General features: G+C 40.5%; 1 protein-coding gene across 2 annotated transcripts in view; it reads left to right on the top strand.

Moving 5' to 3' along the window:
- LOC118742985 (tyrosine-protein kinase RYK) overlaps positions 1–22,124 on the top strand; it is a 92,155-nt gene extending 70,031 nt beyond the window's left edge. Inside the window, exons 7-10 of one of the 2 annotated variants that reach the window (XM_036475430.1) lie at positions 18,303–18,718; positions 18,792–18,932; positions 19,036–19,332; positions 21,433–22,124. In XM_036475430.1, the coding sequence (XP_036331323.1) occupies positions 18,303–18,718; positions 18,792–18,932; positions 19,036–19,332; positions 21,433–21,544 (966 nt within the window). In that variant the 3' untranslated portion in view covers positions 21,545–22,124. Of the gene's footprint in view, positions 1–18,275; positions 18,719–18,791; positions 18,933–19,035; positions 19,333–21,432 lie in introns of both variants that reach the window. The other variant, XM_036475429.1, reaches the window with a different exon arrangement.
- Positions 22,125–24,456: the final 2,332 nt, after the last annotated feature.

Raw genomic sequence — 24,456 nt, 5'->3', positions numbered from 1 at the left:
CCCCCCGCAGGCTAACTACAACCCAACCAGGCAGTTTCTTACTTTAAGCAAATTGAAATATAATTGGAGAGCTGCACAACACTACGCACGAAAACGCCTCACGCACTGATTGTGAGCTCGAGAAGAACGCAATGCAGGGAAATGGAAGGTGCCAAGTAAAACAATTGGTGGAATGTAGGAAGGAGTAAGAATGGTAATGAAAAGCAATAGCAGCAGATAACTGAATGGAGGTGTTGCGAACATAGCAATTTGAATGCCGGTAAAACGAATTCAGAAATGAATGACGTACACACCGAAAGGATTAACGCAAGTTAGGACGCCTTGGCAACACCTGTTCAATTTCACGTTTATTAAGTGGGTTGCTCGGTGGAAAATTGTCGTGCTTTTATATTATGAAAGCAATGCCTGTTCGTGTTGTTGTATTTTTGGTGTGATAATTTCACAGCTGACGCAACGGGTGGCATGCAACGAAGCTATATATACATATACACTGAGCTTTTGTCGATGGGAGTACATATTTATATTTTATGTAAACATGTGGTGGTGGATGGAAAATTAACTTCAGAGTGGTTGTGCCAATGCATTCCTCTTTTCTTATGACAGTTAATAAGGAACTTTCATATTTAGCCGTTTTGTACCTCGCGGCCCCAGCGAATATGAGATCTTATCGCCCACCGTCGACAAACAGATTGGGCCTTATCAGTGTGGCTACAGAGCTCTTAAATGTAACAGAGACCACACATTCCCCATAGACCAAGTCCTTTCCTACCTTTCTCAGATGTCAAAGCTGCTTTCGATAGAATGAACAAATGTTGGCCTCCAAGTGTTACGTTTTGTCGATAACTCTGATTAGGTTGGTTATAACGCGATTTGAGGAAGGTGAAAGATGATTACGCGCTGGCAAAAGGCTTCAGGCCAATCAGTCCGATGTCCTTCATGCTAAAAAGTCTTGAGCGCAAAGTCAAAAGGTACGTCTGTATATTAGATCAGAAGGTTTAGCAGTCTCCGTAGAATATACCAATATACTTAACGGAATAGAAAGTCATGGAGATCAGATAATGGGAGTTTCTCCCATAATCAAGGCCCGTTTAGCATCCCTACTTTTAACTCTATGTGCTCGGTGGCCAGTAGGAATGAAGTGAACGAAACAGTGATGAGAAAGATCCCATCCATCTTATTTGTAAAATTGCTTATTGTGGGGAAATGCAGATGGCCTTTGTACCATGGCAGAGGTTTGATGTGGATGCCTTCAGGGCGGTGTACTCTTCACATCTTGTGGTGTTTAGTAGTGGACATCCTTTTACGAAAAAGCGAGTCATACGCGGATGATGTTTGTGCATTGGAGTCAAGCAAATCTTTCAGTGAGATCTGAGTAAAGTTACAGAGAATCCTGAAATTGATTAATGATGCACTTTTCTGTCAACTTCAAATAGATAATCGTTATAGGTCACGCGAAAAAGAAAGTTTGAAGATATTAGTCTTCTCGTGCTTAGAGATTTAAAACGAATTCTGTCCGACAAAGTGAAATATCTAGGGGCAGTTACAGATAGGAACCTTACTTGGAAAGCCTACGTGAAGCTTAACGTAAACCGAGCGCTTAAAATTTTCGGACAGTGTTGAAGAACCTCTAGTAAGACCTAGGGTCTGAGTGTGGCTATGGTGCTTTGCGTATTCTTAGCTATATCACGTCAATCCACTGTAGTATGCTGGGGTAGAGCCATAGCCAAAACCAAAGATTCCATGCTAAACTAGCTAAAATGTGGTGTAGAAGACGATGTGACAATCGGAGTTCCGTCACCTGAAGTCTAATTTGGTAGGTTGGATTCCCACCAATAGAACAATGGAGGGATCCAATCGTTCTTTTTGGGATCTCGCTAAACACTTTACATACCGACGTCAAGACAAAAAGATAACTGGAGCTGGATGGGATCTGGAAGGTGGCTTCTGATATTTTTCTACTTCACGTATCAAAGGTTTTTGAAATCAGACTATTCTTTGAATGTAAGATAAGGCGGGACTCCGTTACTAAATGCAGAAATCTTGAACTCTTGTGGATACCAGAGACACTGTTGTTTAAGGCAACGAACTGGCTGAGGAAACCTGGAGGTTGTTTGAAATGTATAAAAGGGTTGGAGCCAATTGTTGAGCCGAGAATAGCGGAAACTCTGAAGTACATCAGGGATCTCCAAACCTAGACTCATGAAAACCATTGCTGCAATACTGATACCTACCAAGCAAACAATTGTTTCCTTAAAATTCACACGAGTGAGCTACTCACCCTTGCCCAGACTACCCGACTGTGACCACCCAAGGCGAATTTATACAATGTGGTGTGACTGACGAATTTAGATTTTCGCCGCGGTACTTCTGAATGTCAAAATGATGTGTTTGTTGTAAAACAAGGTGAATTCATATTACAACAAACACGTCGTTTTGACATTCAGAAGGACCGTGGCGAAAATCTAAATTCGCCAGTAACACTACCTTGTATAAATTCGCCTTGTGACCCCAGAAGTAGCATTTTACACCTTTGCGGGAAAATCATAAAGTTTCTTTTCGCCTTTAATAACGATTTTTTAATGTAAGTTCTACAATGTAGACGCTCAGTTGGGCCGTAATAAATACTTAATTTTCCCTCGCTCAAGCTAGGTAACTTTCGTACATCAAATTATAAACGCTCTTCGTCCCAACTTGAAAAGTTTTGGGGAAATCACTGGCATCGCTAAATGCCCACTCATCCAACCTACTGGCAATTTAACTAATAAAACGAAACGTCAAGTACGATTACAATTTTAACTGGCAGGTGTGAGTGCGTAAGTAAATTGATTTTAACTGCCACAATCCCGCTTGGAAAGCATCGCTAGCTACTCTTAACCAAACCACTAGCCCTTTCGCTATTCGAAATTTTGCAGCATTTAAGCATTGAACAATAGCTGTCACACCCACTAACGCTGAAGTTGAATTGTGGTGCGGGTTATCCCGAGGTGCTACAACAATTACACCCTCTTCAGTGTGGTAACAAGCGTTGGCAATATGCGTCAGCTGCAGGATTGCAATTCGAATAGCCGAGATAGAATGCATTGGACACACCAAATGTGAATAGATGTCACATAAAAGTAGACAAGCACATCAGGGCAAGTTGATAGATACATACTTATGTATGTATATGTATAGTGAATATTTATGTGCTATGGATATAAAATGTAACTGTGGTTGTTTTGATGGATTACATTTTAGCTTGTTTATAACCCAAGTAACCTTAAGTTCCATATAAGTAGTCGAATGAAGCGAGACATTTAGCATGCATTATTTTTGCTATTTAGAACATCTTTGAAAAAGAGTATTTAGTTTCAAAATTTTTCTGATTTTTCAAGACGTTTCGTGTTCTTTTTTCGAGAGTTTTTCATGATTTTTCAAAGTGTGTCAGAAGTTTTTCCGAAGAGTCGGCACCTTTCGTGACTCCTTTTGTCTTTTTTTTGAATTATTTGCAGGTTTTGACTTTTACCTCCAAATATTATTTTGAAACTTTTCGAGTCTTTTTGTACAGATTTTATACGTTTTTTTGTCAGAAGTTTTTCGGAACTTTTCGGGATTTCTTCGTGAATCTTTGTGTTTTTTTAATTATACGTAGGAATTTTGGCTAATGTATATTTTCGGAATTTTAAGAATCTTGACATTTTTTGGAGTGTTTTGGGGAAATTATTAAAAGTTTTCGGGCCTTTTCGTGATTTTTCAGGTTTTTCAGAATAATTTTCATGGAAGTTTTCAAGTTCTTTCTTGCGGGATTTTATGAGAGGACCTTTCGGGATTTTTCGTAAGTTTTTTTTTTCAGACTTTAAAGCATTTTGTTATTCACGAATTTTGGCCTTCCTTTGAGACTTTCGGTCATTAACTTAGAATGTTTCGTAATCATTCGAAAATCGTCAAAAGTTTTTCGGAACTATTGGGAATTTTTTGTGACTCATCAAATTTTTTTTTTATTCAACAAGTATTTTCGATACTTTCAGATATCCTGTTTTTTAATTTTTTTTTTTAATTCTTTGGACTTTTTTCGAGATTTGTCGAAATTCGTCCTGATTTTACTCGTTTTATTCGTGACCACTTAGAACTTGTTCTGTCCAATGGAACACTTAAGTCGTAATTTACTTCTTATGAATGCCTGAAACAGTAAATATTTACAGTTCATATTTTTATTAAGGGTACATAATATGTACGAGCTTATGCGCTAAATTGAGGTGAGCGGCTTGATATTTCACACAGACGGAGGGAACTACAGTCCCCGCCTCCGAATGGCAAATGTAGTTTATGAGAAGCTTTTTTATGGCAGTAGTTCACTCGGGAATTTACCATTGCCTGCCTGAAAAAAAAAACACTTTCTTGGAATCGTTACGCGAACCAGGAATAGAACTTAAGTCCACTTTGCAACTCTTAGTACAACGCTAGCTACAACGTTCGCCGTAGTACTTATTCAGATAATAATTTTTGAGATACTAGGTTTTTGGCGATACTGCCGCTCTAATTTGGTTCTCATTGAAAAGGTTGTCGAATGTATCGTTCTCATTCTGTTCTTCTTGAGAACGTTCCCGAGAGTTTTGTTCACATTTTATTCCCAGTTTAACTGCTCTCAACTCTTTTGCCCACGTTTGGTGCTTTTGTGGAAACATTCTTGACATTACAGTTTGTTCTCATGCAGAACAAAACCAAAAACAGAAAGCATTGAATATACTTGAGACGAACTTGTCTTGCACAGAAAATGTAAAATTGTTCCATAAATGGACTGTTCGATCTAGAACTTGAAATGATCCAGCTTTCTTGTGGTTTAGAATTAACAATTATGCTTCTCACTAAAACGAGTTTTCGTCCCAACACGCAGACGCCCCTCTCATTCCGAACCTTAAGATCACAAAACTTTTGTTCTCATTTTGTTCTCTAGCAGATAATTTCCCATACTTGTTCTTCCTTGGAAACGTACTCGATACTTTCGTTCTCGTTCTGTTCTTCTTGATAACGTTCCCGAGAGTTTTGTTCGCATTGTACTCTTAACGGAAATGTTCCCGAACCTTTTGTTCTCATTTTATTCCCGTGCTTTCAATACTTTTGTTCCCGTTTGGTTCTTTTGTGGGAACATTCTTAACATTACAGTTTATTCTCATGCAGAACTAAACCAAAACCGGGACGAGTTCTCGGTCCCTGGTACAGAAAACGACACTACCAATCAATCATTCGCGCTTATTTCGTGGTAGCAAATTCATCACCGCAAATGCTTACTGGGATTTCCCATTCCGTTATCGTTTACTCCACACCACAAGTACGTGTATAAGCGTGTTTGTACCGATTTCTATAGCATCGGATCTCTATGTTTATGCATTCGATGTGTGTAGAGCCAGCTGCAGCGCAGGGTCGACAGTTACGGCATGAATTTGACTGATATTGCAACAGCCGGTTCACTGCAGCGGGACACTCATCGAGGATGCTATGTTATTGGATATGTCATTTCGAATGTCACAACAAACCCATCGAAAATGTCAACTCAACTCAACCCCAATGTAAGTACTGTGCTCGAGGGCAAGGCCGAGTAGGAAGCGACAAAGGAGGTGTGGGAGTTGCAATGATGTATGTACATACATATATACAAATGTACACAGATACCAACTGGATAAGCTCATTGACGTGCGCGCACACAACAAATGTTATTCAACGGCATCGGGTGGGGGTTAGCGAGCTTAGTGGCAATTGTCAAAATCTCTAATTTACGCACAGCCCAAACAGCTAGCAATGGCAGTGGAATATCCATGTAGGTTGAGCGCAGTTAAGATTGACAACAACAACCAGAGCACAGCTGCTATAACGACGATAACAACAAACGTCATTACTGTTCCCCAGTGCCACGCTTACACTAATTACCAGCTTGAAAGCTGCAGGCCCTCAACTTTTGCTGACTCATTACAAAGCCAGAGCCCCCCGGCTTGGCCAGACTCTTAGCCATTTGCACTATGCATAGAAATTCGTTGGGTTGAAGTTGCTCATTCGTTTTAAGTTCGGCAATACTGATTTTCCGATTGCTTGCAGCAATACCATTTCGAGTCTATTAAAGATTTAAGTTATGACATCGACATGCCGCAACAGCACACAGCACACAGTGGTGGGAGCGGTGGGAACAACAGTGGGAAAAGTGGCAACAGCGGCAGCTACACCGACATGCCATGTTAATTCATTGCCACCGAAACCAATGTCAACCGCAACTGCTGCACAGCTGCCAGACTGCTGCTCATCTGCCGTGCGCTCCTTACCTTTTTGCTTTACAATACATTGTTTGTATGTAGTTTGGCCCTTCTCTTCTTATTGCCACAGTTGCCACTTATTTGCGTGTTGGTTCGCTTCAGCTCGCTTGGATGTCGTTAGTCAAAGTTTTAATTACACTTTCACTGCGTTGTTGGTTACCGCCCAACGCTGCATGCTGCCTGGCTGAGTGGGTGTTGCGGCCAGCCTCTTTCGCTGCTGCTGCTCCTCCTTAAATTTAGCACAAAGCGTCGCATTGCTATTTATTCGGCGACAAAGATTTATCACCGAACCGCCTTAACACTCCTCCTATGTATACGTCCTCTGTGAGCATCCTAGTTGGAATGGCGTTTGTCGTTGTGGCGCACTGGATGATAGAGTGTATATTGTTTCGCTTTAATTGAAATTTTCCTTTTGCAAGTGTATATGTAGTTATGACAACGTATGTATGTCTCTATACGTATTTAAGTGTCGTGAATGTTTGTGGTTTTTTTTTGGTAGGTACTGAATATTTCATGTGTCCAATGAACAAAATTGGATTTTATTGCATAGGAAAATATTTAATTTAAAACAGCTTTGTTATTGTTATCGGTTTCGCTATCGATAACGGTTTTGATTAATTTATTAAAAATCTATCGCTACTAGCTTTACCGATCACAACTATGCCATCGATATACATATTTACATAAATATTCCGATAATGATAAGCATATTTTATGGATATGCTCACGCTGACACGGATGGCACTGCTTAGTTGTTTTTGCTTTCTTAGTTTGCAGCTGTTAAAGTTGAATATGCAATGTTAACAAAAAATATATCAAATATCAACATTTAGGGGCTTGGCTTGGAATCGGCCTTATGGCTCAAAGAAAATTTTCTAAATCAACCATTACAAAATAAAATGAACATGAATTCGTTATTTAGCGTACATCTGTTAGGAAAATCAACTGACTAAAAATACACCATCTCAGTTGGCGTAGGCCTGAAAGCTGCAAACAAATCATCCTGAAAGCAAAGTATAAACATTGGGTCACCGATACCACTTATGGTGATCATATGCTGTCCCAAGAATTCTGTCCGGTAAATAGTCTCATGGCTCACTAGTTCTTTGTCGGAGTAGTGATTTATCCTTTCTCAAGAAACATTTGTCTTGGCCTTAATATTGGTTCCCATCGAATTGGACGTCGCAAAGAATCGCAGTTCGCCAATTTATCCTCCAGTTTGTTGCCTTTAACACCACAGTTTCCCGGTACCCACATAAGTAAGTTCCAACGTGTTATATTTCTTAATGGGATCCAGCAGCAACTTACATTCATGGACATTTTTTTAAGAGGAACATGGGATTATCAAGACTTTTAGAGCAGCTTAGCTACCTGTCGGTAATTATCCATTCAGCTGCTTTAATAACTGCAAAGTCTCTCGCAAAATAGCGTCTAAAGTTACCCTCCAAATGCCATACAGCTCCAGTTCCATTTTCCGTCCTAGAAAGTTTTTACCGAGTTCGCTGGATCTCCACACTGTTTCTTTGTTCGAAGGTTAACGAAGCACTTAGTTTCGAAAGAGACTCCAGATATCAGTTTTTCATTTGAGGCCAAACACAAGGGATACTAGCCTCATTTTCAAAATCCTTGCGATGGAGAAGAACCGAAATGAAATCTATTTCGAGCTGACTACTAACTCTATTCGAATTCTGCACTCCTTAATCAGCTTCAATTTTGTTGGGAAGCCACGATGAGCGGGTGCTATTTCGAGAAAATTGCGACGCGCACGCCTTTGAGGTAACGTAAACTAGTTCGCTGAAAAGTACATCACTCTTTGGCGATATAAAATACGTCTGTTTGAAAAATATTCGCAAAGTCACACCAATGTATTAATCTTCTGACTGCCAGGTGTTCAGAAGAAATGCATATGATGATCCGCGCTCTATTTTAGACCCATCGGTGATTAGATTAAATATCGCGGTGAAAATATTGAATTCTCCGTACGACCCCGAGGGGCCTATGGAGTTTTATTTTAGATATCTTGACGTCAGACAGGGTGGCTCCCTTCCTGACAAGCTTGTATACTGCGCAGTTACTTCGATCGTCTCTCTGGCCACCAACACAATGTAGGTAGAGGACCTTGAAGCTAAATATTTAAGGATTTTCTTAAATTCTATCGCAGTTATTGACGAGGTCTCACAGCAATCTATTGACTTAATTGCTGCTTTGATGAGCCAGGGTAGAAGCCTCTTTTATGAAAGGGAGTTCTGTCCGGATGGCACTATAGAGTAGAAGCCTCTTTTATGGACGGGAGTTCTGCCCGGAAGACACAACAGTGGTCAGACAGCCTAAATTCGAGTTCTTATGAGAAGTCATTCGAGTGTGCACCACTCTCCTCTCTAAGATTTTGTTTAGAGCCATCATTTTAGATGCCTGTGGAGTTATCTTGTACATAAACTTATCGGCATCCATGCTTTGAACCATGACTGCCCCTCTACGTTGCGTTGCCGCGTCAGTTCCCTGTCGAAGATGACACCCAAATATTTCACTTCATTAGAGAGCGACACTGTTACGCCGCACAGTAACTTGAGTCCTGAATATGCTAGGGTCAGTTCTGTTACTGAGGAAAATAGTCGAATATAAATAATCTTTACAGTGCCAGGAATGATTATGCAAATTATTTACCTTTATTTGCAGACATTCCAAGACTCTTCAAAGGAAACCTGTAGTTATAAAACAGTGTCCAGCTTCGGATTAGATTTCTTACGGAGGTTTACACATATTAGCTATATCCAGATCTGTCAAATTGTTGGTCTTATTCCACTTCTGAATTTTTCATATATCGATATCTGAGTTGAAGATCGACCTATATCGGCAGTCAGTTCGAATACGCCGTACCTCAGAAAACTTTTCAAGAATGCTCTATCTCAGAATTAGAAGTATGAACGCTCTATCTCAGAAATCGGTTCAAAAACGCTGTATCTCAGCACTTTTTCAATGTATTTTCAGTTGAGAGAGGGCGTTTTTGAACAAAATTCTGAGATAGGGCATTCTTCAGCAAAATTCTGAGACAGGGGGTATTTTTCAATAAAATTCTGAAATATGGCGTTGATCAATCAAATTCTGAAGTAGGACGTTATCGAAAAGTTTTCTGAGATGGGACGTTTTCGAACTGGCTGCGGAGATAGGTTGATCTTTCACTCAGATGTCGATATTCACTTAAAATTACTATCAGCTAACTGTTTACGAACATAACGTGTCTGAGTATGGTTCGCTGGGCTATGACTCCGCTTCACATGCCACTTATATTGCTTTCGGACGCTTCGCGCCGCTGCAGTTACCTGTCAAACTTTCAACTTGCTAGCCATTTCCACCGTTGCCAAGTAGAAATTCAGCAATGTGCCGCAACGTGTTGCTCGTTCAGCTCTTTACGCTTTTATGACTGGACTGATCTCGTTCTTTTTTATTAGTTTATATGTATATATATTATAGCGTCATATTATTATCCTTGTAACAGTAACTTTTTGACACTCTCGAACAATGCTGATTTTTTTTTTTGTCCTCATACCTATACATGCCCTACAATATTATCCACAATACATAATCGCAGCCTGGCAAAAGGCAATTGTTTTCACTGCCGACCATTTTGGGGCGGCTCCTACATTGTCAATGTTTAAGCCCATTTCAACCATTGCCACATCAACGACAATTTGCGGTCGAACGCAAATGAATTTTCCTACTATTGTGTTTTTGTTCACTTTAATAAATTAAATTGCTGTCAAAGGCGGTTGGTTGATTTTTATTATTATTTTTTTTTTTTTATGGCTGACTGTTACGTTGTGACTGAAGCTGAGGGTGGCGAGATTATTGTCGTCTGCTGCTTTGTAGCTATTATCTTGCCGGACAGTATTGCCATTTCGGAAATGTTTGCTTTTTTTTTAATTGCTGCTCGTATTGTTAATTTCTATAGTTGGGTTTTTTCGTAGTTTTTTTTTGCATACATACATACATATTCATTAACAAAAGACGCCTGTATGCAATTAAACCATATACGTCATTCCACTGCTGGACCTCACTGCTTTTGTCACTCTAGTTCATTGTTTTTGTTGTTTGTTTTCTTATTTTTCATTGATTTCTTGTTTGTTTTGTTACTTTCGCATTGTTTTACGAAAATTGCTTTTTGCCACATTTCCAAAGCATTTATAGCTAACCCCACGCACAGTTCGCGTGCGGTAAGCTTCACAAAAAGCAACGAAGGGCCAGCATCGCTATGAAAACGTTAGTGGCAGCAGTGGTAGGTAAGCCAAAATCGTGGCAATTGTTGCTTGCGGCTTCGACGTTTGGCGGTTGGGAAATTACGTAATTTTCACTTGATGAAGATTTATGGCGTTTGTGAGCCCAACCACAAACTGACAAATTGCGGCGTTGACCATAGGCAATACGTATGCAGTTCTCCTTACAGCTGCTTAAATAACCCTGTCCGCTGCTAAGCCACAAAAGCAAACGCACAAAAGCATCGGTGGTGACCACAACGAGATAAGAGCCGCATTGGTTTTCTTTATTGGCTGTTGGTGGCTTTTATTTTATTTTTTATTTTTTGTTTGGTTGCTTTGGCCTTGGAGGCCTTTCATACACATTTGGAGCTTTGGTTCGTAGTCTGGCCTCTACAAATGACAACTCTATTTAGTGATGCAAAGCTCTGTTAATACCTGCAACAATAACAACAAAAATAAAATAAACAACAACATTTGTTAAGCCACGAGAAAGAAAACTTAATCTAAAAACTTTTTTACACATACAAATACATATAAAAATCCTTGAGCTCAACCGCATTAATTGAAAAAATCACAATCACAGTGCCAGTGTAAGAAAAAGCTAGAGAAAATTCGTGTTATTTGGGGAAATTAAAATACCGTTAACAGCTTGCAGCAACTGTATCGTGTATTGTCATTTTTGCTTTGCTGCTAATAAATTTACCATTAAGGGCTTTTGTTATTTGACGCGCACAAACATGGCAGCAGCAAGAGCTTAACTTGGCTTACAGCAAAAAAAAATACAAGTAAATGACAGCTGCTTTGAATTACATGGTAATTTGAATTAAACTAGGAAAGTATGTAAATCAAAATTTTAAGGAAATATTTATTTTACTACTTTAGTTCGTTGGCCTGTAGCGGATTTATTAAATTTCCTTTGACTTTGAAAGGTATTTACACTTCAGCTTTAATTAAATTCATTTCATAGAATTGTTAAAGTTTTCCAATCACAAACTTCGCGACTAAAAGTCAATACCTAAAAATGGCAAATGAACAGACGTCCCACAGCGTGGATAATTGACTTGTGTTGTGACAAAATCAAATATGTCAATAGCCAGAGAGAGAACCGCTAGGCTAAATAAATGTATTGATTTTTTATGTGATGGAGAGTTGAGGAAAAATAGTCTCGTTCGACAAAAATTTTTATTTTGAAGGTCGGTTTTAATGTCAAGATAGCTTCATATGGCCTTATTCATAAAAATATAGAATATGTAGATTTAAAGAGCTCTGCAAAGTGACATGTTCATTCAAATATTCGATTCATAAAGCAGTTACACACATAGACCACGAGTTTTCCTACTTGCTTGGGATTTTCATGACGAAGTTTTTATCCGGAACCGGAGTTTCAATACAACGGTCTGTATAACCCTGAAAAATTCTACATTTTTCCAGAATGCAGGAATGGCCCAGCAATCCCGATTCCCATTGCTCTGTGTCTCTTAATCGAACTGCAGAAAGAGATGTCATCTGCTGACCCACAAGGTCTAGTGGCAGATCATCCAAAAAGACATTTAAAGCATCATTTGGCGTCGTCCGGACTGATCCGCTGATGCAGAACATACTAATCATCTGCACTTTTCTGAGTAGATTAAGATTAGGGGCCTTGTCTAAGGCATTCAGTAAAGGAGAATCGGTCTGACCAGTTAAAGCCTGCTTTATTTTTTTTGAAATTGACTGTTAGTCTATGAGATTGTGAAACTATGTTTCATAAAAACCGTGCAAATATTTTCACATATCGACGGTATTTTGGCAAAACCTTGTATCTCAAAACTCTCTCAAAGAACACTCTCTATTAAAGACATAAAATTATTTTTAATAACTTTTTTACTTAATATTGAAGATTAAGTACTTCTTAGTTAATTATGAACAATATATAATTAATTGTAGCATTCTCAGTCCTATTTTGAATTAATTTTGCGAGATACGAAGTAGTAGTGGTTTCTGAGATACGAGTTTTAGCCAAAGTACACATTTTTCTTTTTCTGAGGAAGAAGCATCGTAAACCTATACCCGTCAGTGAGGGACCTTAACCCTAACTAAACCTCCTACTGTTCAAGTACCAATCCCTTGTTACCGCCATCAAGTATTTCGTCGGGGACGGTTTGAGCACCAGGCTTGCACGTTCATTCCAGTCGGTTGTACTAAGTCCTGGGCTACACCGAGTAGGGTTTTCTACGTCTTGTTTAAAGTGAAAGACCTTTTTTAACAATTTATTTATCACTTGGAATCTTTTGACTAGTTTAGATTACATCGGGTACACTGCAGGTACAAATATAACTTATAAATTAGTTCTTCTAAATAGTAAGCAGCATTTTTGGCTAGTATTGCATTCAGCGGGCTTACAGAAAAGGCCTAGGTTTTGTCACTACATAATGCTGCTTTCCCGCGTTCGACTCAGTCTATTTGAGTTAGAGCATGCGTGGTGGATACCAGGAGCGTCGATTCTCTCGCCAGTATACGTACTGGTATCATACTGGCGATTACGAAAGCTGCTTCGTCCGACACTATTCTGAAGGCGCTGTTGTTGTTGTTGTAGCGGCTACAACAACCCCGCCCAGATCGGTTGGTATCTCAGTCGTTGTCGTCAAGTTCCACTAACGGCAACCCTAGGAAGCGTGCAGCTTCTGCGGGGTTTGCCCATAAGGACAAGGTCGTTAGGGATGTCGGGTTTGCCGGGCATGCGAAGAGATGTTTCGAGTCATGTGGGGTCTCTCCGCATGCCGGACATTCATTAGGCACATCCTCATTCAGCCTACTCAGGTAGGAGTTTAACCTGCTGCAGTAGCCGGAGCGAAGTTGTGCAAGTGTGGTGCGCGTCTCCCGAGGCAGATGAAGCTCCGTCTCGTCAATGTCCGGGGGTGGTGTGCCTAGAACGGCATTCACAGGTCTAGAGTCTACATAACTCGAGACTGAGTCCCTGTGAATGCCGTTCAAGGCCTGTCTGTAGGCTGTCGGGTCCAGAGGTTGCTTAATGAACCTCTGGACTTCGTCCGTTAGTTCATATAGATGCCTCCTGACGTGCCTAGGCGAGGGCTCCTCTGCAAGCAGCTGTCTGCACGGGTGGCCACTTCTGTGGGTCCCAATCAGGAACTGCTTGCAGAGCATTATATTGTGCTCCTTCACCGGGAGCATTTGCGCCTCGCCGTGCAGGTGGTGTTCAGGCGTCATCAGGAGGCATCCCGTCGCTGTCCTCAGTGCGGTGTTTTGTGCGGTCTGTAGCTTCGTCCACTGCGTCCTACTAGTCCCAGGCGACCACACTGGCGCTGCGTAGTTCAGAACCGGCCGGCCTATTGCCTTGTATGTTGCCAGCAACGTTTCTTTGTCTTTGCCCCAAGTACTGCCGGCTAGCGACTTGAGGACCTTGTTGCGGCTCTGTACTTTATTGACAATAGCGGTTGAGTGCGCAGAGAAGGAGAGCAGGCTGTCGAAAGTTACTCCGAGTATTTTGGGGTTATTCACCGTCGGAATTGGTGTGTCATCGACGTGAATCCCCAGCGGTAGCCTGACCTCCTTCGTCCAGGTTGTGAACAGGGTCGCGGAGGATTTCGTAGGGGAGAGGGCTAGACACTTTGCAGTGAAGAAGCGAGAAAGTTCGGAGAGATAGCCGTTTACTTTCGAACACAGGTCATCAATTCCATTCCCAGTCGCCATAATCGAGCAATCGTCGGCATAGGAGACAATCGAGACTCCCTCTGGTGGTTGAGGGAGCTTTGAAATATAAAAGTTAAACAGTAGCGGGGAAAGGACACCACCCTGAGGAACCCCCTGTTTTATTTTTCGCTGCTTACTCGTTTTGTCTCTGAACATTACCGACGAATGTCGACCACTTAGATAATTTGCCGACCACCGTTTGAGCCTCTGTGGGAGAGAGGAGGCCTCTATATCTTCTAGTAGCGTGGAATGGCAGACGGTGTCAAACGCCTTTGACAAGTCCAACGCTACTAGAATCGTTCTCTCACAGGGACGGTTACGGTTAAGGCCACGAGTTATCTGAGTGTTTATGGCGTTAAGTGCTGTTGTTGTGCTGTGCACTTTACGGAAACCATGCTGATGCTTCGATGGGGTCAGGTGATTTGTGAAGTACGGGAGTAGCAAGGCCTCGAGTGTCTTCGCTACCGGGGAAAGGAGTGTAATCGGACGATACGAATCTCCTTTGTTTGCAGGTTTCCCCGGTTTGAGCAGTGGGACCACTCTCCCCACCTTCCAGATGTCTGGGATGATGAGAGTGGCCATTGACAAATTGAGGACCTCCGTTAGGTACGCTACCCCCGCAGGACCCAAATTTTTCAGCATCAGCGTGCATATACCGTCGGGACCCATGGCTTTGGAGGCTTTCGCCTTCCCGATGGCCACCTGAACTTCACCGCAAGTGAAAGCAAGGGGGGCACAATTTGTTGGCAGTTTGTGCAGCCTTCTGGTCACTCGACGCTTGGCTTTGTCCACCGGAGGATGCAGTATGAACTGCCGGCTAAAATAGCTCGCGCATCGCTCCGGGTCCGACGAAGCATAGTCGCCGAAGGAAATTTCGACTCTGTCGTCGTGCTTCGTCGGGTTAGACAATGACCTCACGGTTGACCAAAGCTTGCTCACACCAGAGGTGAAGTTGCAAGTCTTCAGATGCTCCTCCCACTTCTTCCGCTTATGTACGTTTACAAGTTGCCGAATCTCCGCGTTGAGATCCCTGATACGGGGATCTCCGGGATCGGCCTGACGAAGGCTATCACGCTCGTTTGCTAAAACAGCCGCTTCGGCAGGGAAGTTTGGACGTGGGTCCGATATGCACCCTGCCGGTATGAAGCGGGCTGCAGCAGCAGTGATAGCCCTGCGGAACTTACGTTCACCGAGGTGGACGTCGGTTGGTGTGGGGAGCGATGTGAAGGTGTTTTCAGTAAACTCCGCGTAACCTTTCCAGTCAGCTTTAGAAAAGTTGACATAGGTCCGGTGTTTGGCGGAGGCAAAGTCGGTTGGTTTATCAATCGAGATGACTATGGGTAGATGGTCTGATGCTAGAGTCAGCATAGGTCGCCACGTTATGCTGTTTATCAGACCAGCGCTGACTATTGTGATGTCTGGCGAGCTACTGCAGTTACCCATAATCCTGGTGGGTGCGTCGTCGTTCATTGTGCAGAATGTCGAATCGTCTATCTGCTCAGCCAAGTCTGTTCCCCTACGATCGTTTGACAGGCTTGAGTGCCAAAGATCGTGGTGCGCATTAAAGTCACCTACTACCATACGGTTTTCACCTCTGAGGAGCGCACCTATATCAGGGTGATATCCTGCCGGGCAGCAGGTGACAGGGGGTATGTATATATTAAATATTTCGAGCTCGACATCGCCTGACCGGATAGCGATGCCCTGACATTCTAGGGTGGTATCCCTGCGGTCGATGTCTGCTTCGATAAGACGATACTGCACGGTGTGGTGCGTTATGAACGCTAAGCCACCACCATTATCTCGCTCGCGATCTCGACGGTGCACGTTGTACCCGGCACAATTCAACAAAGTTGAATTGCTGTGCAACTTCGTCTCTTGGACCGCAGCTATTAATATACCATGCCGACACATAAAGGCGGTTATCTCCTCAATCTTGCTCTGTAGCCCGTTACAGTTGAATTGGAGGAGCTTCATGTGGTTCGGGAGACGTGTTGTGATGTGGGGTGTGAGTGAGGTGTAAGTTCTTGCCGCCGTTGGCTGTGTGTGCTGCTGGGGTGATTGCCTCCCTGTGGTGGTATTGGGGCGCGTCGCAATTGATGCCAGCGACCGGGCAGCGCAACACGGGCCCTCGAAATTCCCCGTCCAATCTCGCGTGGTGCGCAGACCTGAACATGCCCTAAAGTGGCACCAGCCAAGGCAGGTGTTGCACTTGACTGATGTCACATTACGGAATATTCTGGTCTGACATACCGTGCAGATTGTAGGGGGAACCAAGAGTTGTTGGCGGCGGCGTGTGGGTGGTGGTGCAGTTGTGTGTGTTATGTGGTCTGTGGTGGCTGTGGTATGTTGTTGTGTTGTGGCGACTGTGTGTGGTTGCTGTGTGAGTGTGTGGGGCTGCACGGGCGGACTATGGGTTGCCGTGGAGGCTGCTCTATTTGAGCAACAGGGGGCCACGTACGACGTGGTCCACTGTCTGTGAGTCCGTAGTCCCGAGCAGACCCTGAGGTGACTCCACCCCTCGCAGGCATTACACTTGACTGAGGTGGAGTTGTGGTGTAAACGTCTTCGGCATACACAGCAGGTGTATATTTCTGGCCCAGGGTTTGACTCGATGCCAGCCCTGAGTAGGAGAATGCGTAGTGAATGCTGCCCTATGGACGGACAACTTCTGAGATACTTCGCCGACCTAAACGGGGTTAGATCGCCGAAACAACAGCCCTTGGTCGGGTGAAACCCGAGTCATTCCGGTACGTAGAACCGGCTGTCGTGCCTGGTCTGTTTCGGCTCTCGCGTGTTAAGCATTATTCGCTGATGGTTGAAGTTGCTTTCACTCTCACATAGCTGAAGTGGGCGTTGAAAGGAAGACGCTTGTCTAATACCACTCCTAAGTATTTAAATGTGGGTTTCCTCAAGTTGATGTCATCACAAATTTTAAGCGCTACCATCTCTAACTTCTTACGACTCGATACGAGTATTGATTCTGTGTTTTACTCGGCTAGCTCGAGTCCGAAGCTATTTAGCCAATTTTTATTCACGCCGACTGATGAGGCTATTTGGCGTAAATTTTTCCATTTTGGAAGAACTTCTTGTTAGTTATTTCTCCTGCTGGGTTTGTACATATAAATATGTATGTATGTACCAGATATGGGCACGGGATATCGGGTCCCACGGGACTGATTTCAAAATGGCCGGAATGGGCGGTATCCTGAAGGTATTTAAACATTTTGCAACCGCCGAAACTTTAGAAAATTTTTTTTAAAAAGGTTTTATTAAATATGCACTTTTTATGTTTTATTGAGATGAAAACGAACAGCAAAGCGAAAAAATATCCGAAAATGCCAAATCTTTCATTATTTTTTTTTTTTAATATTTAAAATTATTTTGTGACATGTAACTTAATCTTAGTTATGGATTTCGGGACTCGCGGGACCCGCGGTACAATTCTGAAAAACGTCGGAATGGGCGGGTTCGGGACTTAAAAATTGAATTTCGGGATTGGCGGGATCGCGTATGAATATTTAGGCCCGTGCCCATCTCTAGTATGTACATATGTATTTATGTATGTTTCCACATGGCCGTATGTCTACCACAATCGATTGTTTATATAGGCGTAACCGCACTGTGTTTGATGTGTTGCTGCCACACAGTCCGACACAATTTACTGCTGATAATGACGTAGGACATTTGTTTATCCGGTGGCTTAGACGAAAGCGCTATGCCTGTTTGAAGTACAAGTTCATTAACTTGGATATTAAATACACATTGCAACTTTTCCAAGTGTTCCGCAAACAACACACAGATACGTGCATACTGACGACCAGCTCATATGCGTGTGTAGGTGAACGCCCACACTACTCCACAACTGCAACAAATTGATTATCTACTCCTAACTATCGGCACATCCGCATGAAATCCGCTTGTCATGATGAATAATGCCTGCGGTCATCATACACACACACACACACACACACAGACATACAGACTCGTATACTCTATTTACGACCCTCACACACATAATTTTCTTTGTTTTTCTTTCCTCTTACTTAAGCTCGGCACTCCATTTCTCGCATTCCAGGTCTACAGCATGTCCACACCGAAGAGCAGTCGCGGCGGTGGCGGCGGCGGCGGCGGCGGCGGCAATGGCAGCGTCTTTGGCGGCGCTAGCTCCTCTGCTGGCAGTGGTAGTGATCCCAAGGAGAAACTCCGTCGCATTCCTAATGTACAACCGGGTACACTTATGTGCCAGCATCTAATCAAGGAAGGCACCTATGGACGCATCTATGCCGGCAATTTAGGTGATGCCTGCGATGTGATTATCAAAACAGTCGTCGATGGTGCCTCGCTGACGCAAGTTGCATGTCTGTTGCAGGAGGCCTCGACGCTTATTGGCGTGTGTCATCCGAACATATTGACGCCTTTGCTGGCGAACACCGAGCTACCAGGACCACCTGAGATTGCATATCCCTATCCGTCCAAGGGCAATCTGAAAATGTGAGTAGAGCGGCTGCTGCGCTTGCGTTGCGCGTAAGATAATAATGCTAACTTTGTTTTCTTCTTTTTGCAGATACTTGCAGAAATCGCGTGAACTCAATTCGCCGCTAAGCACCCGCCAACTAGTCGAGTTCGGTTTGCATGTGACTAAAGGTTTGGCGCATCTGCACTCGATGGGTATTATTCATCGCGATGTTGCAACGCGAAATTGCTAGTGAGTATTTATTTAGCCTTTGCGCATTTCCTTTGGAACTCTCATTTATAAGAAGTGCTTTTTTCACTCATCAAACTTCATTTCGTTTGTTTATTGCTTCTAGTCTGGATATGGACTGCTATGTGAAAATTTGTGATAGCGCTCTGTCGCGCGATCTCTTTCCTGACGACTATCACTGCCTGGGTGACAACGAAAATCGTCCGCTCAAGTGGATGGCTTTGGAATCATTACAGAAGAAGTACTTCAACACTTATAGTGACATTTGGACTTTGGGTGTACTCTTCTGGGAGTTGGCCACACTGGCGCTTACACCTTTTGAGGAGGTGGACATTTTTGAGTTGAGTGCATACCTCTCGGATGGTTTTCGTCTGGGTCAACCCATCAACTGTCCCGATGAATTGTAAGTACTGCATGCTAAAGATGGTGTATGGTTTATTTAAAAGACAAGCCTAAGAGATTGGGTTAAAGCCCTTTCCACCGTATCTGGTTAACACTAATCCCCAGTTAAACATCATTATCGATGTTACCGACTCAATGTTATATTGATATGACGTTGATGACGATGTCTAACCGGGGATTAGTCTTACCCAGACTTAATGAAAACGGCCCTTAGAGCAATGTAGGCCATAATTTTAGAATCTTGTTCTTATTCCAAATGTTTGAGGGATAAAGAAATTCCATGAAAATAGGGAATATGGAAACAAATTTATTTGAACTTGAAATGTCCTTCTAACCTGGTCTTGACATATTTGGACGTAACATTTTCGTCTCTTTTCGAATCCGCAATAAAAATTTGGCGTTTGCATTTGTAAAAAAGGGACTTGACCTTGAAATGACGTTCAATTTCAAGGTGAAATCATAGCACACTATGAGATTACGGGCACGGAATCCTAGAACCTTGCCCTCGTCCTTTGTTCTCTAATAACTACTTTCTGAGATAGAGGGCGATCGGATACTATTTTAACACCCGGTATGTAAACATCTATTGAAAAAATTATTAGAAAATTTAATGCAACCAATTGTAATAATTTCTCAGAATGGGAAAATGAATTGAAAATTAAAGGGCTATTATTTAAAAGTATAATTTTTGACACTATCAAGGAAATACGTGTTATTTTTGTTGAAGGAAGGGTTAAATTACCCCCGGAATCACTCTGCAACAGAGTCCGTAACCATTCCTCGAAGTTATTATTATTATTTTTTTTTAAGTGAATTGGGGTCTAATTTCAAGCTGAATTGAAACGAAAAAGCGACAAAAGAAGGCACGGAGGGAATGCTGGGGTGGTTGGACACGATTAAAGTTGAGATAGATTGAGATCGTGACTAAGATTAGCAGTAAGATTAAAAGCTTAAATAGACGGCAGCGTTGATCCGGATCAACTCGTTAATTCGGAATTATCTCGGGAATTAACTGCAGTTGATCCGGATTAAGTCCTAGATTTAATTCCCAAACATAATTCGGATCAAGGGAATTTTAGATGACAACACTGACGGAAACTCAGAGAGCATAAAAGTACAGAGAAAGTACAAAACTAGCATGGACATATATGTACATACCTTTTTATCGATAATGCAGTCACCGTACTAATTCAGATAGGAATCCAATTAAAATCTAATAAGAACTTATTTTAATTAATACGGTGACTGTAGTTTTGAATTTTCTTTATGTTCTCCGCTCCCTGAGCAAACAAAACAGCCAGCCACTTCATCCGCGGTAGCCGAGTGGTGAAGGCTGCGTACTACAAGCCTGCAGGTCCCAGGTTTGATCCCCGGTTGGCGCGATTGCCAAAAAAATTTTGTTCTTAATTTTTTATTTATTTTTTTTTTTACTTATATATTTAATTTTATTTTATTTTATTTTCGTTTGTTTTATTTTATTTCACATTTTTTTATTATTAGTTAAATTAAATTTTTAGAATTTATTTTGCTAAAAAAGTCAAAATAACTTTAAAAAATATAGAAGTTATGATTGAATGAAAAAAATAAAAATAATGAATATTCCACTGCCCGTGGACTTGAACCTACGACATCGCGGCTCGTAAATCCGCGTTACTGCCATCTGTCGAGGCAAAATTTTGCACAGATCAATTGCGAAGTTAATCCGGATCAACGTTGCCGTCTGTCTATGCTTTAAGATTCAATTTGAGGTTTAAACTAAGATTGATATTGAGATTGATATAAAGATTGAGATTGAGATTAAGATTATAATTAATATTAAAAGTAAGATTGAGATTAATATTCAGATTGAGGTTGAGACTAAGATTTCGATTGCGATTAATATTAAAATTAAGAATTAGATTAAGATTAAAATTACAACTAATAGTAAGATTATAGAGATGGTGACTTAAATTAAAATTAAGATAATTGTTCATTATTAAGAAGAAATTTCACGGCCGTCGCGCGTGGAATAAACACTTTTTTTTAACTTTTTTTTGTATCACCCCTATATTGCTACTAACATTAGTTTCATCGTTTCCATTTTTTAATTTTTCACTTGCAGTTTCACAGTGATGTCCTGCTGCTGGCTCGAGGATCCGAAACAACGACCTTCTTTCCCCCAATTGCTGGCGTACTTACAGGATTTTCATGAGGATCTTGGCAAATATATATAGGCATGTTAAAATTTAGGAGCCAGCTAAGCAGAAGTGACAGCGGAAATGCAGCAATAAGGATATGGCGCTCGAAAAATACCAAAAATGTATGTACATAGACAGTTTATAAGAAAAAAAAAAATAGAAAAATCTATCAAATTAATTGAGCGTTTTAAACTCTAATTAGCTAGACATAAAAAAAAAAAACGAAAGACATGAATGTGAATGTAAATGAGAGATGCGCACGCGCATGCAGTTGCAAGCGCTACTTGCAATTAGGCAAAGGTTTATCAAAACGAAAAAGCACATAAAAAAATATGTGTGCAAAAAAAAATTTCAGAAAAAAATATATGTTTAATGAAATTAATTAAATTGGGCGGGGTAAATTTTACTCTTTTATTGATGAATGTAGTTGATAAATATGTGCGATGTGTGTGGTTGGGTTACATAAACGTGAACGAGTTAAAACGCGCTCACAAAAAAAAAAACATATGCACACACACACGCGCACATTTATTGTTATGATATTGATTGTACTTATTATTAAATTTAAATGCGGTGAGTGAATATATATTTTTTAAATTTAAGCGAATATATTGAACATATTTTTTACACATATGTATGTACATTTATGTAAGTATTAGAGCAAATGGTGAAAAATTTTAAGTAAAAAAGTGTTGAACATGGGCTCATTGAATAGATAAATGCAACACTGGTGGCAGCAAAAACAGCAGAAGGTAAAAAAAAATCTAAAAAAAATACAATTACATTCGATAATTTTGCGCAAATGTTTCAATATTTACATGCGAACACAAATATATATTTGTATTATATGATACATATTTACAAAATAGGTATTTATGTAAATTTAGGAGTAAATATTAACTATGTACACAAATAAAAATCACACACACACACACAATTGATGCGATTGCGCGAAAATTGAGCTAAATTTAATAACTGTTACTGTCAATAATTACAAATATGTAGACAAAAAGTGGTAAGCAAAAGCAGAAGCAAAAAGTGCGAACACTTCGTTGTTATGTCAAAATAATCCAAAATTAACTTAAAACAAAATCATAATTCACCACAAAACAATTTTTCAATATCAAAATAACCGTGCAATAAGCCGTGTGAGGACATAAAACCAAAGTAACTGTAAATTTTTATTGATTACAATTAAAATATGTTTTTGTTATATTTTGTTGCAAGTATTTTGCTCGTACTTTTGTACAAAAAGTTAATTTAAATATTTAATTTTTATTATGTTGTTACTTTTGCACATATGTACATATGCAAATATGTAGTATATACTAGGTTGGTTCTTAAAAATATGAAAATTCAGTTTTTCTTTTGGTTTATATACAAATAAAGAATTTAAAGAAAATTTAAAAATTTTTAGACAGTGTGTAAACGTCTTGTGATGAGCTAAGGGCACAATAGACCTACTGGTCGCAGTGCTTACCCAACTCATATCTATATTAGGGGTCGCTACCAAGGCTTGAAAAAATTTAAATCTGGTAAATTTTACATTTTGTTGAAAAATATTCTTAAAAATTCTTAGTCAATGCCAAATGCATGCATCATGCAAAACAAGCTCCTAATACGGTATTGTTCCAAATTGGTGGTCGAATTTTAAAAAAAATTATTGAATTTTTATTGGTATCTGAAAGTTGTTTGGGTCGCTGATTATGAATATGAGTTCGAAAACTTTAAAAAACAAAATTCATTCCTACTTAGTACCTATATGTATAAGTTGCTGACTACGAATCTGAAACCTGATTTCCGAAACCGATATCCAACAATTATTTAAATTCGTTACAAAAATTAATGATTTTGGGTTCCTTTGACATTCAATAACTTTTTTTTAATGTTCGACCGTCGTATTCGATCCGCCATTTTAGATTTTAAAAATCACATTCGCAATCAGCGACCAAAAGAAGTCGTCACTGCCAGGATTAAAGTAAATCCGTCAATGAGTATTTATAAAAACTATAAAATCTCGCATAGATTTCGGCAGTTTTTTTGGGGGTAGAAAAAACCTTTTCGTGATGGAGAAAACGGACTTAAGATTCGATTACAGAGACCCGAAACATACCTGGTATTGGCAATAGAAGAAGAAGATTTTTTTTGTAGTTCTGTGTAATTATCTTAAATAATATCAAGTGACTCATGTATAAGGGAGAGTTAGTATGCACTTCCTGACCTCAAAGGGGACTTTTTCAACTTCCTCGATAAGCTGGTTTTTAAGATAAGGTATTATTTTGTGTGTTTTCGGAGTATGGCTTCTTTTTTTTGCCAAACTGGCAATGTATTTAATTCGTTGTTGGAAAGAAAATTCAAATACTCAAAGTCAAGACTTTTTTGATTTTTTCAAATTTAGAAAAAAATATCAACCCTGGTAGCAACACCTAAAAATTATTTTTAAATTTTGAAGTCATCATGGATGTCTTTATTTTGGTTTTAGAACAAATTAAGGGCTGTCCCATACAAACTTTAGATGATGCCTTTTAAGGACTACCCTAATGTATACACAATAAACCCTGTTCACACACACACACACACACACACTTTTATATTATTGTTTTAATGCCCAGTGTTCACGTTCACTAAATTTTTTACAGTTCAGGCGCGCCCAGATTTTAAACCGTTCATAGTGCTATTGGATTCTAAGCTTTTAGACGAGCAGACAAAAGCCACTCGCTAAATTGTACAGTCGCACTTTTACTTAATAGAACTGATCTGAAAAGAGACTGATTTTTTTTTTCAAGCTTTCCGTAAAATGTTTCAGATTTTTTTTACGATTTCAATGAACCAATGAAAACCGCTAACATTATATGTACATACCAACACACTCACGCCTCTATCGCAATAAAATGCGATCGAACGATAATCTTCAGTCAACAGCATTTCAATAAGTTTTATTTCACAGC

The sequence above is a fragment of the Rhagoletis pomonella genome, unplaced genomic scaffold (genome assembly GCF_013731165.1).
Source record: "Rhagoletis pomonella isolate Grant_MI unplaced genomic scaffold, Rhpom_1.0 Rhpom_scaffold_00007, whole genome shotgun sequence".
NCBI classification, from domain to species: Eukaryota; Metazoa; Arthropoda; class Insecta; order Diptera; family Tephritidae; genus Rhagoletis; species Rhagoletis pomonella.
This window is presented reverse-complemented; position numbering and strand designations above follow the sequence as displayed.